Source organism: Nilaparvata lugens, chromosome 1 (genome assembly GCF_014356525.2).
Source record: "Nilaparvata lugens isolate BPH chromosome 1, ASM1435652v1, whole genome shotgun sequence".
In the NCBI taxonomy this organism is placed as follows: Eukaryota; Metazoa; Arthropoda; class Insecta; order Hemiptera; family Delphacidae; genus Nilaparvata; species Nilaparvata lugens.
The window spans coordinates 77,147,152-77,166,690 of NC_052504.1; the positions used below are offsets into that span (position 1 = coordinate 77,147,152).

General features: G+C 35.2%; 1 protein-coding gene across 1 annotated transcript; it reads left to right on the plus strand.

Annotated features, from left to right (window-relative positions):
• The first annotated feature begins 711 nt into the window (after window positions 1-711).
• LOC111064158 (BTB/POZ domain-containing protein KCTD9) lies at window positions 712-16,351 on the plus strand. The gene is made up of 8 exons (XM_022351843.2): window positions 712-953; window positions 7,466-7,587; window positions 8,845-9,048; window positions 9,870-10,027; window positions 10,930-11,153; window positions 12,529-12,724; window positions 13,536-13,669; window positions 15,305-16,351. Exons 1-8 carry the CDS (start codon window positions 906-908, stop codon window positions 15,419-15,421), a joined length of 1,203 nt encoding a protein of 400 aa, XP_022207535.1. The 5' UTR covers window positions 712-905; the 3' UTR covers window positions 15,422-16,351.
• The last annotated feature ends 3,188 nt before the right edge of the window (window positions 16,352-19,539 follow it).

A 19,539-nucleotide genomic window follows, 5' to 3' on the forward strand; every position in this document is an offset into this window, starting at 1 on the left:
GCTGGGCTACCAAAAATGGCTGACTCCAGATCACGCGGTACAGATTTGAATTGCCGAATGCAGATCAAAAATATTTGTTGGCTGGTATTTTGAATAGAATAAAATATTTTAAAAATTGTATAAATTTTTATCGTCTACTAATATTAAGAATATAATATCATACAAACATATATTTTCATGAGTTGATCAAATTTCTGGTTGTGGTATTGAATTCAGTTGACTCAATGACAGACACCTCTATTACGCTTTCTCATCTGAGCTTAGACCTAACCTATTACCATGTAAGTTTTTAAAATAGAGATGCTTCCCATGTTATTTAAATGGATTCACTTTTACTCCCTAGGGAGTTTTTCTGTTTTTTACTACCTAGAGCGAAAAAGTGAAACTTTAGTATTATGTTTCAGGGAGTAAAGTAAGTACTTTAGACAGTAGGTGGAGGAAAAAATAATTAGCTCTTTCCGTAACTTTCACCAACGCTGTAGCCTATAGTTAAAAGTTTTAGGTTTCAAAAATTACAGCAAAACAGTTCATGAGCGAGTTTTCCAACAATTGGGTCAATAGTTCAATTGGTTCAACAACCAATCCAACAAAATTGTATCAAGTACAGTCTTCAAATAACTGATTACATCTACACTCATTTCGAGCAATTTTTGTATTTGCACTTGTTTAGTGTTTTGGAAGTTGGCAATGCATGAAAAATAATTTTGAACAGGTGTTATTGATTCGATAGTTGATGGACAGCTGTTGCCTCTGATTTCTGTTTCTGAAATTTTGAAAAGTTGACAAGGTGGTCACAGTTTTGTTTAAATTTGTGTATGAACATGCTTTTCTTTTGCGCTTGAGAATAAGTAGTGTTAAAAGGTGAATCTTCTTAATATTATCGATATTGTTTGATTTATTAAGCAATGAAGCGAGTTATAGTATTTAGAAATGGAACTGATGTTGATGGAAAGGTAAGGAGAGCAATTAAAAATTATTTTTTCATTTCTCAAGAGAAACTGTAATTTTAAATAATATTAACTACCTATATTGTATGATGTTTGATTTTTCATATTTCTACAAAAATATAAAAGTTGTACGGTATCATTATTGCTTGAGGTTCTAAAACATTTTTACAACTGTTGATTGTTGATATTTCAATGTGTACAAAAAACCATTGCTTCCCACCAATCAATTTTTATGTCAGATCCTGTAATCTTAACATATATACTGGAATCCTATGACCCTCTTTCACATTAATATAATTTTGCAACAAACCTTTTTTAACCAACCAACAAATGCACTTTCTTCATTTCTAGGTAATTTTTAAATAACAATTTGTGAATAAAATAATGGATATTTTAAACATAGTTACCTAAAAGTAATTCTATAATAGTAAATGTTATAGGCCAATTACTATTAGTAATACTGTTTATCAAAATAGTGAATATGTTGATATTGAATTAACCTTGTAGGCCTACATTCCATCGGAATAGAAAAAACATCATTCATAAGAGCAAACACACTAGCATTCAAAAGTTCAATGTACATCCTAATTTCTATTTGCTGTTCAATAATCATTTGTTCATGCTTAATATTAGCCTATAATGTCAATACAATTGTATAATCTTTTTTTAATTAGCGATGAACTTTATTATTAATGCTATCTTTAATAGCTTAACCATCCATAAATAAGGCCTGTAGGCTAAGTTATTTAGTCTGCATTCATTTAAGCCTGCTCTTGCTTCCTCCGTCAGATTAGCAATACAGACTTTCAGGCTATATTTAATAACCATTGACTTAGACAACGCAGAAAGACGCTGCAAAACTCCGATTACCCTAATTACCAAACTTTCTAAGTCCTCTCTATGAAAAATGTTTAGATCCTAACTGAGCCAGTGTACCGAACATTTAAAAATATAATAACATTTCTTTTAATACGTGGATAATCGTCATCAGAGTTGAAAATTCTTAGCAATTAAAATAAGTTTGATCGGTCTGAAACCTGCAACCTTCCATTCATGAGTCACGCGTGCTACCAATAACGCTATGTAATTACTTGAAGAAAGCTCTGTTTGTTTGGGCTTTCATCACTGCATAAAATTTAAATCACAATTTGATCAAATTGGTTTCAATCCATTTCAATTAAAAATTGATTGATTTATAAGAATAAAAATCTGGTGTGGCGCACTCACACAACTTTCCTTGCCGTTATGAAAATTGATCACCTGACGCTAGTGTTCCCGCGCATCTCAAGTCTACTATTAAAAGATTTGAGCCAGCTGGTGACAGGGCAATAACGCTGGAGACAAACGAGGTCTGCTACCTCTTCATAGTGAATCATTTAATAGAATCAACAGTTGCCAACAGTTTGCAATTGGATAATAACATTTTCTCGAATTTCGAGCTTATTTTTAATTCTAGGTGAAAATGTTACTAGACATTAATTGTAGAGATTCTCATGCTCAATCTTTTCCACTCGAAATTTTTTGTTTAAATTGTATCTGAAGCCTGATAATTGAGAATCTAAAATCAAACTTTGCATAGATGGGTGGAGCTCCTGAAATTTTTACAGATATGGGACTTGTGGCAGTTGATAGAGCTTATCGATGACTATTTTAGGTATAACTTTAATCAAAATCGTTGGAGCCGTTTTCGGGAAAATCGCGGAAACCCCTGTTTTTGTGTTTTTGACAACATTTTCGCCATTTCAGCCGCCATCTTGAATCACATTTGATCGAAATTGTTCGTGTCGGATCCTTATATTGTAAGGAGCTTACGTTCCAAATTTCAAGTCATTCTGTTAATTGGGAGATGAGATATCGTGTACACAGACGCACATACACACACACAAACACACACATACAGACCGATACCCAAAAACCCCTTTTTTGGACTCAGGGGACCTTGAAACGTATAGAAATTTAGAAATTGGGGTACCTTAATTTTTTTCGGAAAGCAAAACTTTCCTTACCTATGGCAATAGGGCAAGGAAAGTGAAAATAGATCTAGAACCATATGCACGGAAAATTCAGAGTCTTGATGTAAAATTGCCAAAGCTAATGTAAATGTTAATTAGTTCATAAGAGTGATTATGCTCCAATCGCGGATTTCCTATCCCGTACATGTATAAGCCAGCCCCTTCCTTCATAATATTATAGATAATAGAAGATATAGATTTGGAGTGGTGCCACTTCAAAATTGAAAGCTGTGGAGCATGGAGTACCAGTCTTAATTCTAGGACCCCTGCTGTTCATATTGCTTATGAACGACTTCACGAGCAGGCAGGGTGCAGTACTTTTTGCGGATGACACCACCTTGTTATAAGGGGCACCACCATTAAACAGGTGAGAGGCACCACTCCAAACAGGTGAGGGGCACCACCATTGAACAGGCCTGCCTGTCTCATTGAGGAGGCCAAGTATGGTTTCTTGCAAACAAATTGAAGCTCAATGAAGATAAAACGAGCATCCTAGTCTGTTCATTGAAGAGTCAAAAATGTGCAGAAGAACCAGTGAAGCTGCTAGGTTTCTGAATGGACAGGAGGTTTAGCTGGAACCATCATGTTCATCAGGTATGCAGGAAACGTCCAAGAGTATTATACTACCTCCTCAGAAAACTGAGACACCTGGTTGGTCACAGCAGCCTCATCATGGCCTATAACTCACTTTGCTAGAGTCACTAACTATGGGTTACTGCTGTGAGATCATTCACCAGCCTCCCATGATGTTCTGCAACTACAGAATAAAAACTTTTTTAATTTAAAAAACTGAAAACCCCTAATGCAATTTTTTAAACCAAGCCCCTATTTAAAATGTTACATCTATTTTCGCTTAAAAACCTTTAGGGCCGGTTTCCGATCTCGGGATCTCTAAGTTCTGGACTTACAGAGTCTAGGACTTGAATAAGCGCACGGGTCTAAATCGACTCTCTGAGTCACGATTCTATCTTCTAAACTCCGGGGTCTATTGAGTTCTCGACTTATTTGAGTCCAGGACTTTAACGCAATAAACATGAGGGAAATTCACAATATTTTGCTGTTGTATGGTTGGCATTATAGCAAAACGAAAACAGCTGATTGCAGCGAGATAATTCAAATGAGCATGCTCTCCAAATTATTTTGTGAAAATACTTTCCTTGCCCTATTACCATAGGTAAGGAAAGTATTGCTTTCCGAAAAAAATTAAGGTACCCCAATTTCTAAATTTCTATACGTTTCAAGGTCCCCTGAGTCCAAAAAACTGGTTTTTGGGTATTGGTTTGTGTGTGTGTGTGTGTGTGTGTGTGTGTGTGTGTTGTGTGTGTGTGTGTGTGTGTGTGTGTGTGTGTGTGTGTATGAGTGTATGTGCGCCTGTGTACACGATATCTCATCTCCCAATTGACGGAATGACTTGAAATTTGGAACTTAAGGTCCTTTCACTATAAGGATCCGACACGAACAATTTCGATCAAATGCAATTCAAGATGGCGGCTAAAATGGCGAAAATGTTGTCAAAAACCGGGTTTTTCGTGATTTTCTCGGAAACGGCTCCAACGATTTTGATCAAATTCATACCTAAAATAGTCATCGATAAGCTCCATCAATTGCCACAAGTCCCATATCTGTAAAAATTTCAGGAGCTCCGCCCCATCAATGCAGATAGATTCCCAATTATCAGGCTTCAGATACAATTGAAACAAGAAAAATCAAGTGGAGTAGATTGAGCATGAACATCTCTACAATTAATGTTCAGTAACATTTTCACCTAAAATTGAAAATAAGCTTTAAATTCGAGAAAATGTGATTATTCAATTGCAAATTATTGTTGATTCTATTAAATCATTCACTATGAAGAGATAGCAGACCTCATGTGTGTCTCCAGCGTTATTGCCCTATCACCAGCTGGCTCAAATCTTTAAATAGTAGACTTGAGATGCGCGGGAGCACTAGCATCAGGTGATCAATTTTCATAACGGCAAGGAAAGTTGTGTGAGTGCGCCACACCAGATTTTTTATTTCTTTGTAGGCCTATTCAAAGCAAAACGTAACCTTTTGAAAGATGAATGAATAAACATTTCATTTGAAGTTATGCTATTATTGATCATTGATCCTAACCAATGATTTTGAAATAAAAATTTCATTAGGCTATTGAGTTTGAAAACGTATAATTGTTTTGAAAAAATGGAATAATAATTTATTATTGTTATTATTATTATGTTGAATATGACATTGATTAATATTCAGATTGGAATATATATTCCAAGGCAATCTTTGTATTGTTTATTATTTTTCTCGAACATTTTCAGGTTATGTCAGTCGTAAAATAAGGTTAGTTTATTACATATAATTCTGATACAATTTTATTCCTTTTATTTGATCAAGGCCTTTTTTATTTGATCAAATTCAAATTCTCAAAAAACATACACAATTATAATAATCTAATATTATAACATATAAAAATAATACAAGAAAAATACTATTAAATATATAAAATGATCCCAAAACTGCAGTATATTATTTTTTTATGTCCATCTATGTTTAAGGAGTAGCCTACAAGGTAAAACCTGTGCGTAGACCTAAGTTGCAGTAATATATTATTCAATTTAAACTAAGAAATTGAACCAAAAAGAACAAAGATTAGTGGAACTTACACACAAATATAAGTTTGTAGATTAAATTAGATAAAAGTTAGTAAAACACAATAATTATTATTCTATGATAAAAAAAAACAAAACATAAAAACAAGAAACAGTTGGTGCTTAGAAGATTTTTGCTTCAGTTTTATTTGATCTTATCCATTCCTCAATCTCGCAATTTAGTTTTTTGCTCCGGCTTGTATTGGCAACAAAATGAGTAGGAACAAGATTTATTATCCTCTGTGATAAGTAAGTGAATTGTCTTCTACATACATTCAAATCCATCCTCTCTTGATGGAATGTTTCTCTAATAGGACGTATATTTAAATTTCTTTCACGAAGAAGAAAATTATTTTTATTCTTCTTAATATATATTATCAAATTTTTTATGTACAGCTGTCGAACAGTTAGTACTTTGAATTCATTGAAAATATTGCTTGTAGGATAAAGTCTGGGTTTGCCTAGAATTGTTTTAATAATATATTTTTGAATTATGAAAAGTTTTTTAAAATGTGTGTTCAAGGCTCCACCCCAAGCTCTTATTCCATATTGTAAGACAGCTTGTGCATAAGAGAAGTAGATTAATCGGGCTATTTTCAAGTTATTTAGTTCTCTAATTTGATGAAATTTATATATTAGAAATTTTATTTTTAAACACATGCTGTTTATATGAATATTCCATCTCAGATATGGATCCAACAGTATTCCCAGGTATTTTACTCGGTCCTTTTTTCGAATTTCAGGACAAAAGCAGTGATTTGTTGATTGTTGACAATGGCAGTTTACTTGGTGTATTTTAATACTTTCTATTTCATGAGGTTGTTCCAAAATAAACTTGCAAACTATGAATTATGAATTTAGATGGACTAATCCTAATAATTTAGGTATTTCATGACATCTATTTGGCTTTCCATCTACTTCAAAACAATAACTGAATTGTGTTTGCTCAGTTAAGTTTATAACTTGAATTTAAACCCTACCCCAGTCGAGGGTTTAAAATTATGCTGTTTTAAGTTCTGGACTTGACGATTTTTTATAAATCCTCGACTCGGAAAGAGACGAGAACCTAATTCAAGTCCTGGACTTATAAGCCGTTCACTCAGAAAGCGAAATTATAAACTCCAGGGTCTAACGTGATCTCTAAACTCCAGAGTCTATTCAAGTCCTCGACTACGTTAACGCTCTGACTCGGAAAGCAAATTTTCTGACTCCAGAGTTTAAAGCCAGTTAAAGTCTAGAACTTAGCTAAATCCCGAGCTCGGAAACCGGCCCTTAGTGTCCTTCTCAGACGTCAGGAATCATTGCCGGCCTCTCTTCAGGAGTCTTGGAATCTTCTCTGTGTACAGCCAGTATGTACTGTGCTCACTGATCTACATAAATAAAAACCAGGATCTGCTACAAAGAATAAGTGATATACATGCGTTTAATACCAGACATGACGGCTTATTGGAGATTCCTCACAGCAGACTGGCTGGAACTTACAACAGCTTCCCAACCCAGTCAATAAATTTCCCAGCCTTCCCAAGGAGATACAAGGCAAACCGAACTTAAGGTTCTACACCATTTTGAAGAACAAACTGAAAAGCCATTCTACTCGTTGGGGGAGTGAGGGAGGTGTCTCTTTTTTGCCGATCTAGCACCTCCACTACATGAATATCCATGCAGTTTTTTTAAATGTATGTAACAGATGTTTTTTGACACTACCTATCTGGAGATCCCAGTAATTGGCAACGAATTCAAGTATTCAAGTTGTCACCACTAATGTTAAATAAAATAGGCCTCAACTTTTAAAATTTTGGGGTTTCAGATTTTTTACACATTTTTTAAAGTAATGAATTCTAGTTGAGTTGAACGCTTTTAACTTTTTCAGGTTATACTTGTCACACATTCACTGGATGAACTATTAAATACTGCCACCAATAAATTTGGGATTGTAGCAAGACGGCTATTCACGCCTCAAGGCGGAGAGATTGACGACCTTAAACTCTTGAGGTAAGACCAACATTTTTACTAATCATTCTTTTTTGTATCTGTTCTCTTCAATAAATTGATAACTTATTCAAACAATCGACAATCAATTAACTCAGCGGTCGCGCTGATAAGCTATCGATTGAAGATTGAATAAATTGATGTTGAGTTTCTTGCGTTTGTTCCTCCCTCTGTAAGGATGACCACTTGCAGAGCCGATCCTTGCCAGTGGATCGGAATCCACCTTGAGCTGTAAGTCCACTCATGTCTCATCATCATCATCCGTCTCAATACCTACGCACACGCCTGGAGATGATGCCAGCTTCACGCCCTTCACCCTTACGAATAACAAAACTATGAATATGCAACAGAACAAAACTTGCGTGGTTTCATTTTATATAACATTCCAAATAGAGGACATTTAGGATACGCGCCCACGGAGAGCGGTCACACGGTACGAGTTCCACGCTCTTAAAAACTGACAGTACATACTATTAACGGTCAGACTGCATCGGTCAATAAGAACTCTAGCGGGCAGGAGTTCTTTGAAAGGAAAGACAAAAATCGCCTGACCATCCGTTGCTGCTCCTAGCGTGCAGTCCAGTCACGGGGTACAACAAAGATCAGTATCGGGAATTAGCATTAACTAACTGTATTATTCTTGCAATTACTCCGAAATGGTGATCAACTTGGATCTATTAGAAATAATCATTTTATGGTGTAGATAAATTAATTATCAATTTTCACATTCAGGAATGAATTTTCAATGTTTTAGCCGGTTTTGAACTTAATTTTGAACTGCCTTGACGAGCTTCCTACTTATTTCCAATGTAAGTTTCTTTGTAAATGGAGATGCTTCCCATGCTATTCAAACAGTGTTGCTTTTACTCTCTAGGGAGTAAAAACCACTTTTAGTCAATGCTTTACTATTTTCCAGGGAGTAGAGTAAGTGTGGTACTTTGAATAGTAGGTGAAGGAAAATTTAGATCAGAATTTATGACTTGCAAGAAATATCTGCGGACTGGACTGCGAACTCTTGAATCAATCAAGATATTTCTTATTACCTGTACTGCAGTTTGCTTTACTGCAGAAGTATCATGAACTAACCAACCAATCATTTTGTCATTCATAATTGAACGCAGTGTTAAATTCCAAGGGTCCACTGCACGAAGGGAAGTTCACAAGCAAAAATAGAGTTGTAAATTTACTATAACTTGGAATGCTTAAAATTTATTTACTTAGAATTTAGAATGCTATTATTTGTTATTTTGTTATATCCAGGGACGATGACATTCTTTACGTATCCGGTGGGGAAGGATTCATTCCTGTTGGACCGATTAGAGGACCAGTTAGAACAAATGAGTTGAGCCCTCCGAAGGCTTCCAATGGATTGTCTGACTGGGTGACGTTGAACGTTGGTGGAAAGTATTTTACAACCTCTCGAAGTACCCTGTCAACCAAGGAACCCAACAGCATGCTTGCAAGGTACTAATTCCATTTCTCGTTTTTATTTACTCTTGACGTATAAACTAACATTAGGTAGTATTTCTCTGATCACTATTTCCTTCAACGTCGCTTTAATTTTGTAACGTTAGATTCACGTCATAAATTCAGTGGAAATGATAGGAAAACATTATTGCTTCTTTTCTGTTTCCACCGCCTTCTATAGTGAATAGTTGTGATTCAAGTAACGCCGGTAAACCTGATTTGATTCTTGTTAACAATGATCAATTCTGTCTCAAATTTATTGTATTCATTAAGAAATTATATTTTTCCGTGATTTAATTATAAATTTTCATAATTGAGATTAAATATTCTAGTACATATTATATTATATTTATCCATAGTCAACAAACGATTTGATAACGTTGCGGAGCTAAATAATGATGGATTTATCTGCTTTGTCCAATGATAGACAATGGTAGCAAACAATAACTAATCAGGTGTTGACTTTGGAACATGAATCTCACTTTAGCTTCAATCTATATCTTTATTTGTTAAAGCATTCGCTTGCAACTGGATAACATTAATATAGAATGACCTGTCTGGTAGAGAGTTTCCACACAGCAACTAGATAATATAAAATGATGTAGCTATTGCCTGTCAAGCATTTTTCATCATTATCTCACCGAATATCAATAGAACTGCCTGAAATTTATACAGCTCAACTACTGTAACCAGAGTACTGTCGTTTCTAAGCTCATACTAATGAATTAGCTGCTACATGAATTAAAAACATACTTATGTTTCCCTACATGTGAATAGTTTGGGAATATGGTACTTAATGAATAATTTTTTGTTTTCAGGATGTTTGCTGAGAGTGATTATGGTTACAATATGACACCCAGCAATGTTGACAGTAATGGCGCGTACTTGATCGATCGCAGTTCAACTTATTTCGAGCCGATACTGAACTACCTTCGTAACGGACAGTTAATCTATGACACAAACGTCAATCCCGAGGGTAAGCCTCCATGTTCCATGGAATCACAAGCAATTCAATAATTTTTAAATTAAAAGATTTTATTAATTGAGTCATTTGGTTCAAAATGTTGACTGCTACACTTGGAAAAGTTCTGCTTCCGCTCATTGTAAGACATTTTTAATATAGGTATGGTTCAAAAGTGATGAAAGAAAAGTTTCTATACTATAATTAAAATGTAATAAGTTTAACGAAGGAAAATTTAACAAGTCCCTCTCATCCCACAAATATATCATGGAACATTCTTAATACTGAATACAACAATGAATTCCTCTAGTTTAATATCAACAAATGAATCTCATAGTACATTATATCATTTTTCATAATTTCTTGGCTTGGTTTCCTCTATTTTCTTGGCAAGGCAACAGTGGCTACTATAAAAACAGATCAATGTGGCTAATGAGTATGTGGCAATAGCCCATGCGGGGATTTTCTTCCATTGATCATACATTTTGTTTCATTGATGTTTTGTTTTTCTTGACAATTGAAATTTAATTGAACTAATTTTTATTTATTTATGTACATTGAAACATACAATATCATTCTCAACTATGAATGATTGGGAAAGGAACAACAGGCTTGAAGCCCAAATCTGTTTCTTTCCCAAATTTTAATTATAATAATTTGTGTAAGTGCGAGTATGATGAACAATATGTGATATCTTGATGTTGAAGATATGTTTTAATGCAACGTTGAAAACATGAGAAAACTTCCGCCGTTTCAACGCTGAAAGTGTGGTTATTATCATAATGTTTTCAACAATTTTGTGCTACATAGGTAAATGAAGAGCCTCCTAACGTTAGAGTAAAGTTATTTATTTCTAGACTCAAAAATGCTATTATTTACAGTTACTACAATACAAGCTTATTTTAATCTCTTTTCAGGAATACTCGAAGAGGCAAGATTCTTTGGTGTAGAAAGTCTAGTACCTCAGCTAGAAAACATAATCCAGTCGAGCCAGCGTTCGAGGGATAATCTTCCTCTGACCAGACGAGATGTCATCAATGCTCTCATTCAGAGTCCCCTCTCGTCTGACCTGCGCTTCCAGGGTGTTAACCTGGCAGGCGCTGACCTGTCACGGCTTGACCTGCGCAATATTAACTTCAAGGTGATGCACTGTTTTTGCTAGAAAAAACTAGTTGAGTAGAAAACTTGAGTGTTATCAATTATTAACTTGAACCTCTCCAATGTATGTGAGTATGGAACATTCGATTGTAGAAATTCCAACTTTTTTTAAAATTTTACAAAACTCGAATAAAAAATTAAACTATTATAAAGATAATCTATAAAATACCATTATAGTACCCTTTTTTGAAATTTTACTGAAGATGATAAATCTGAAACCTGAAGATGATGTGGAACATCGAAACTAGTAGTTTCAATTTGTGTTTTTAATCTATTATTTTCAAAAAGGGTACTATAATGTTATTTTATAAATGAAAATAAGCAGTCCTGAATAAATACATGATACCTTTTAATAATATAATATGAACCTATCTACTCCCTAAAACTACTGACTAGTTTTATATGCGTAATGTATATAAATTCCGGTACTTATTGAAATAGTCAAGATATAAATAAATATGTCATTCAGGTATAATAAAGAAAACATTATCTCATTTTTTCAATCCAAGCAATATACACAAATATTAGACATAGAAATTGCTCAAATTGAAAATAAATCAAAATAAACACTTAGCAGCTCTTTTGGAAGCTGGTACGTGAAGTTGCATTTTTTTCTATCAATACCTGTTTTATTAAATTAAGAGCACCTCTTTGCGGTGAAATAACATTGTAGATTATTACTAATCCCGAATTTTCTAGATTTATTTATACTGTCTTCTTCTTATATCTACAGTATTCAAAGATTGTGAAAATACGTTTTTATTTTGAATATTAGTTCTCTGCCTTCTCTCATAATAATGGGATTCAGTGATAAGTGGTCCATTTATTAAAATAATGGAGAAGGAGACTCCTTTCTGGTGTTCTGTAGATATTTTTTATCGACCTTCAGTTTTTTTTATAAAAATGTTCGTCGTTGTCGAGCCATTTTGTCCAGAGAACATAAAGTTTTCGACATGCTAGATACATTTTTGTTTCAAAATGTAAGGGCCAAGCCACACGAAGCGTTTTTCAGAAGAGTCAGCAGGGCAGATACCTCTCCGATTGGCTGATTCCGAAACACCAACCCAATCAGCCAATTGGAGAGCTTCCTGCCTGCCGACTCGTCTGAAAACGTCTCGTGTGGCTTAGTTCTTACATGAAAGCTCCTCAGAAATAAATTAATTTTTTTCTAAATATCAAAAGCATCTGAAACACTTGGTTTGACTTCTCAGTAGTTTTGTTTTAAAGTAGAGCTGGCCACTGACTAGCGTTCCAAGCCACACGACAACCAGAATGTCCTCTCCGATTGGTTATGGTTAATTCTCACCAACAGTTGTTGGTTATCAGCTAATCGTAGGACGCATTGCTCTGGGTTTCAGTTCGCTTGCCTGCATGGATGTCGGATGGTTGGCACCAATCTCAGCTGGTGCTCGTTGGAGCGAGCCGATTTGTCCCATGCACAAATGGAGGGTGCTCAATTGCTTGGAGTCAAGATGCTTTGTGCTAATTTAGAAGGCGCTAACATGAGAGGCTGCAATTTTGAAGATCCCAGTGGAAGTAGAACTAACATGGAGGGTGAGTTTTTCGTGTACCTCTCAAGTTAAAACACATGTTACCTTGTTGTATGTACGATCATTAGTAGTATGTCTGTTGGCTGTTCGTTGATTACGGAATATTTATAATTCTTTCGAACAAGTGAAGCGAATTTCCAGTTTAGACTTGATTTTTAGTCTCATGTTTATCTATTCATTTATTAAATCATTCAACATAACACAATTTCCAGAAAAGTAGCACAAGCTTAAGACCAAAACGGGCAATAAAGTGTGACAATAACTGACGAAATCTTTGATCAATTGACGTCAAATTTTTGACACGTATTCTTGGAACCATTCTACAGATCACGTTTTGTGGCTAACGTAATTGACTCTCTCCTTCGTCATTTTTGAGGACATTAAAAGACTTATATGATTGATAGTACTTATGAAAAAATCGTAATAAATTATAATTAAAAATCACGTTTTTATGAAATATTTAATCATGAATTAAATAGAGCCATGAAAAGGCAACTAGAATGAACTAATAATGAAACTCATGAAATTATCACATAGTCTATTCAGAACCTGATAAAAATGTTCGATAAAATTTCCGGATAAATTTTATTTTTCAATTTTACGACGATTTATCAATGGAAATATACTTATTGAATAAGTAATATATAGCCTACAGTATTACATTAATGAACCAATATAAAACCTAGTTTTGAACCAATATTCTGTTATTTAATTGACCTAAGCAAAGGAAATGTAAAATTTTCCGAGTAAATAGTGGGAATCAGTAGTCAGTCCAAGTTCTGTGGATGAGCTAACATTGCAATTGGAATTGTCAGGTGTGAATCTGAAAGGCGCTAACCTAGAAGGAAGCAATATGGCCGGCGTGAATCTTCGAGTGTCCACTCTGAAGAATGCCAATCTCCAGAACTGCGACTTGCGTGCGGCCGTTTTAGCTGGGGCTGACCTTGAGGTAATCAATATTTCTTTTATTATGAAGCATTAATAATTTATATAATTCTGCGTAATCACCTCGCCATATATACCAATGTTTCCCAATATTTATGTTGAACCTCAAAGGAAAGAACATTGAGTTCCTTCTTCTGTGGTTGAAGAACTAAACATTTGTGTTTTACCCAAAGTTAGCAGACAGAGAAGGTTGGTCACTCATCTATTGGATTCAAGTTGACATGCGATTGGAGTGGGGAAACTGCAGCCTTGATGTAGGCTGTAGTACAAAGTAGGCAGAATATCACATTCTTGAAAATCATACGGTGACGTATATTTAAATTATATAACACAAACATGTTATGACATGCAGCTTTCTGCTGTTTCTGCTTTACAATAATTATCATAACATTTAAATAATACAAGCATTTTGCCATTTAAAAGCAAAAACCCCACCTCCTAACCTACCCTTTCAAACCCTTAACGTTTCTTCATCTTCTAGGTCGTGTTTATATTTTTTAGTTTGGCTATACATCAGCTTGTGAATTTCTGGGATAATATATTTTGATTCTCGTAGAACATGTGCTCGACACCAGTATGTGTTCAGTGCATTTATATGAATGCATTTATATGAATTGGTTTATCAAGATTGTTTTATGGGTTAATCTGAAATTATAATAGTATAACGTTGTCTACTAACGCTTTTCCAGCGTATCAACTTTATCATGTCACTTTTTCATATTCTTGAAAATTTTCAACTTCATTTTATTCTTACAAGTTGAATGAACTGGAAATATTTAACAACATCATAAGAATCGATTATTCATTCGCTATAAGTACGGATATTTAAAGTTCTAGGCCAATCTTGAGGGGATTAAACGACGATGTATTTGAAGATACAGTGAATAAACTGTAGGCTCAGTGTGGTTACTCTATCACTTTTTACTACACGTGACGTCACGCTGGCGTAGCCCCCACCATTTTGAATCTTACGCCTGTGAGTGATCAACCTTCTGGCTACTAACGTTGTGTTTTACCTACTTAATGCAATATGAGTGAATCAGGATTAAAAAGTAGATGGTTTTTCAGGATTCATAGTGTTTCTTGGCATACAAAACTAACCTTTAGCCACGTATTACATTCAGCCACCCGTCTCGACCACCACTGGGTCGCCAGAGATCAACCATTGGCGGCCACCAGTGAGACATTAGGATTGGCTGATGGCTGATTGAGACACCAATTTTCGCGGATCACTTCAGTTTTGCCAGATCGCCAAAATCTGGTGGCCAGCCGCCAGAATGGCTTGGTGTAATGAGCATAATATATTAGAACTAATGCCCCCCTGACTTGCTCGGACTCGCTGGTTGCCGAGACTGGTGACTGTTCAAGTCATTCACTATCCCATATTTTTTCCAACTTGAGGTTCATTAATTCGACTTCGGACTGTGATTGGGGTTGTGGGCGGGGCGAATGCTGCCAGACGAGTCGGATAAGTCTGGTGAACTGTTCCCTCCAAACTCAAGATCAAGATGTGTGGGGATGTTGGACTAACCAGCCGGAGTGGTGAAAGAACCAACGTGGTTGGACCAAATAGTCGGATAGTGGATGGTCCGCTTTAGGTATTGTTTCTTTTTAGATGATATTTGTTTTTTGTTTGCAGAATTGCAATCTATCGGGTAGCGACCTACATGAGGCAAACCTGAGAGGGGCCAACTTGAAGGATGCAGCATTCGAACTGATGTTAACACCACTTCATATGTCACAGACTATCCGCTAGTTTCACTCACGGAGCATAATAACGGTTCATCACTTCTATTAACATTATATTAATCATGATATCTCATGGAATTTATTGTCTTCCACTGAGTAAGCGTATATATTTTTTTTAAACTTTATGATCTCAGTGATTTTCTACGCTACGTTTCCTTCCATTTCGTGTAAATTGTTAGTTTTAGGTTGAACAATCGTATTTGCACTAGTTCATAAATTATCGACTTAATTATTTTCTTCGTCTACTGTGATCCAATGACTTAGCCATCTGCTTTCTGGTTCAAGAAAATTATTTCGAAATGAAAATCATAAGTTTAGTGTTCCTTTCATTTCTTTGTAAATCCCAAAGTCTATTTTGAATAATTGTATTTTGCAACTGAATTTTAGACAGACTATACGGTTTGCTAGTTTATAAATATGTACTTATTTGTATATTCTAAACTCAGTTGAATAAATTCCTAACATTCAATATAGATACTCAAAAATATATAGTATTATTAATACAGTACTTGGGTTATTGTAGGCTAGTTTGATGCTTCTAGCTTTTTCGAAACTATACTTCTACTGAATCATATCCAGACAAAATAATTCTTGTATTTTTAAATTAATAAGAATGCAATAATAGTTTATTTGATACTGGAAAATCGTGTTCGCAAGGCCAACTTGTTCTATTGTATGTAATAAATTAGATGCTCTAAATTGTGAATATTTCATGAATTATGGGGTAGTAGTAGCAAAAAACTCGAGGATCCAAAGATTTGTGACTATTGCCAAATTTAAATCTTCTAGTTAAGATTGATGATAGCATACTATATCAATAACAGTCATTCCATTGTATTAACAATACTGAAAAGTTCAATATCACGTTTAATGTTCATTTTGTTCCTAATTATTGTAATGAATGTTGCAAACGTTTAAAATAAAGACTTAAGAATAATGCGGTATTATTAATTGTACTCCTTGTTTTATCATGTTGTGCAATCAGTCTCATTGATATTGTCAAATAGCTCTCAATCTATTGTGCTATCCGCCAATTTCTCACACCCTCGTTATCGGCATAATTATGTTATATGAATAGGGCCGAAACACAAGACGATGTAGATTTGGCCCCGCCGTTCCAAGCGTGTGACCTACTCCTGCCTCCATGGTTGTATGCAACCATGTGCCAAATCATCTTAGCCCGGTTCAATTACTTGGTCGAGGTTCATACTGCTTAGGCTCAACTCACACTACCTCGACTCGAATCGTACGACTCCAGTCGAGGATACTCCAGTCTCTCGACCTTACGACTTTGTGGCTCATTGTCACTACTTCAGTTCCATGCTACTCTATTTTCTAACCATACTTTATTAAAAATATAAGATCTAACTTGTCACTAATTTGCAAGTAACAAATTTTATAATAATTATTATGAATATATTGTCTTATCTAATTCGTATTATTGTCTTTTCTAAAATGATGAAACATCACTTTCATGAAACATAACCTCACTTTCATTAAAAATGCACGGTACTAAGCAACTCAAGTCGAGGCTCGACTCAGTCTCACAGTCGCGAGGTCGCGGAGACTAGAGTCGACTGGTCTGAGTGTCACCATTTGGAAACACATGCTCTCGACTAGAGTCGAGTCTCTTCTCGACCTGAGTCGCGTTAGTGTGAGTTGAGCCTTAGTGTGACTAGGCCTTGAAATGTAAGCATACTAGGCTACTTTAGGTCCTAGAATGCAATATTGAGCTATTCCTATCATGAAATCCAGTCATTGATCAATGTATATTAATTTATTTAATTTTGTATATTATTAATTTATATTTATTTATTTTAGTGGATTACAAGCAAAGCATTGGACTAACAGGCATTGCTAAGCTGTTACATACACTATTAATAACAATAATTTCTCTGGTCGATATTATTATTATATAAATGATTGAAAAAACATGGCTTGTAGCGATAAAATGATTGTTCCAGATCAACAAGTTGAGAACAAATCATACAGGTGCTAATCGTCCTGCACAGCCACACTGACACCAAATGTAACTGTGAAACTAAATAGCTCAGTTTTAAAATTTCGTTCTACAACAACAGAGTCTCGAACCTTCGAATTAAAAACCCGAATTATGACAAGGAAACATATTTTTTATAGGGGACGTTGATTATTTGAATAACCTTTGTATGATTACGAAGACATTGTTTTGGACATGAATAGAACAATACTATTAGCCTACCATATATTTTCTACTAAGTAGTAATAGCTATTAAAAACAAAAATTAACTGCAGTTCCATTTTCTTTTTAGTGAAGCGGTGAACGTGTAGCAGACAGTGTTTAAATAATGCATGTATCGTAATGTCTCCGCTTCCTCCTACCTTCGACGCTCCACTTTGAATAAATTTCTTTATTTTATCTTCTGACACATTTGCATTATTTTCAACACTCTCAGCTATCTTCGTGCTCCACTGTGTTTTAACGACGCTTACTCAACTATTCCATTATTAACCTGCAATCTATTATACATGGCGAGACCAATAAGCCTTTAAATAGCAGCGCTTAAATTATTCAATCAGCCCCCTATGAACGTAAAATATGTTGAGACTAGGAAGTTCAATCTCATGGAATAGAAATAGAACGGCCCATCTTATCACTGGCAGAACTGGAGAATGTTCATTCATTTTCCACGTAGATCCACTGCCATCCTAGACTCGAATGTATCTTTAGACCCGCTGATACAGTGTATCTGAATCAAAGAATCAAGATACTACACAAACTACTATGAAACGTTTCTATTTACAAAAGTAAATTCACTAGGCCTTTGATTAAGTAGTAAGGCCTTCGATTGCGTACATCATATTGCTTGGAAAACTGGAGAGATATGGTCTGGGTGGCATGGTCCTTAGGACAATGACATCCTAAATTCAATTTTCAATTTTGCTCATAAAAAATTTCTCAAGCAGTCAGGGGGCAGTGCTCTTTGCGGATGTCACCACCTTGATTTCCAGAGGTGTCACTGTGTAACAGACAAGGGAGCAATCCGCCAGACTCGCCAGATTAGAAGAAGCTAATTTGTGGTTTCTTGCCAAACTAAACGAGGAGAAAACAAACATATCTTGATTTGCTCATTGAAAAGACAACCAGTTGCTTCAGATCCAGTAAAGCTGCTAGGATTCTTGATAAATGATAGATTAAGCTGGAATCATCATGTGAGTCAAGTGTGCAGAAAATTGTCCAGAGTGCTGTACCTCCTCCGTAAGCTGAGATATGTGGTGGATCATAGCAGTTTTGTCATGGCCTATCATTCGCTGTTTCACAGCCATATCATTCATGGTCTGCTCCTGTGGGGTCACGTACCAGCTGTCCACGATGTGCTGCTACTGCAAAGAAGGCTCTGAGGATACTGACATTTTCCAGCTTCAGGGATCACAGCAGGCCATAGTCAGTCTGCTACGGAGTGTATCAAAATTCCCTGCACCTTGAGTTTGGTGAACATGCACATTGCTTTCTTCTTCAGACTTTCCACTTTGTCTTTTACCTATTTATAATATTAATGAGTAATATATGTACTGGCTGAATATTGTCAGTTTTTTGAAGAGTGGTTACAATGTTCCAGGCGGTCCAAGGTGATAATTCTGATTGCCTTTTTTGAAGTAGCCTATCAACTATGTGTGGCAAATTCTGTACAAATGTGAGTTTACTGGAGATTAATTGTCTTTGCTGGCAGGACAATCTTATATATCTAGGTTCTAGTAAGCCATTTTCTTTTAATAGTTGACAATCCCTTAATAACCACTCTCGGATAAAGAGATAAGCGCCGTCCTCAGTTATGGAACAAGATGAAGTTCATGATAGCTTATCAATGGATCGGAACATATCTACATATCTAAAACTGTAGGGCTACTTATTTTATACAATCATTGGTACCAATATCTTCGCACATGCCCAGGGATCATATGAGCATTATTCTTATATTCTGAATAACAAACATATCAAATATTATAATAATAAAATGCAAGTCTTGCAGATTATTTTTTTTTTTTGAGAAGACCTACGCCTACTTGCTATTGGTGTCATGAAATAACTAATTGAGTTATATTTTGAACAACTGGATGTAGAGACAGCATAAAATTAATTAGATC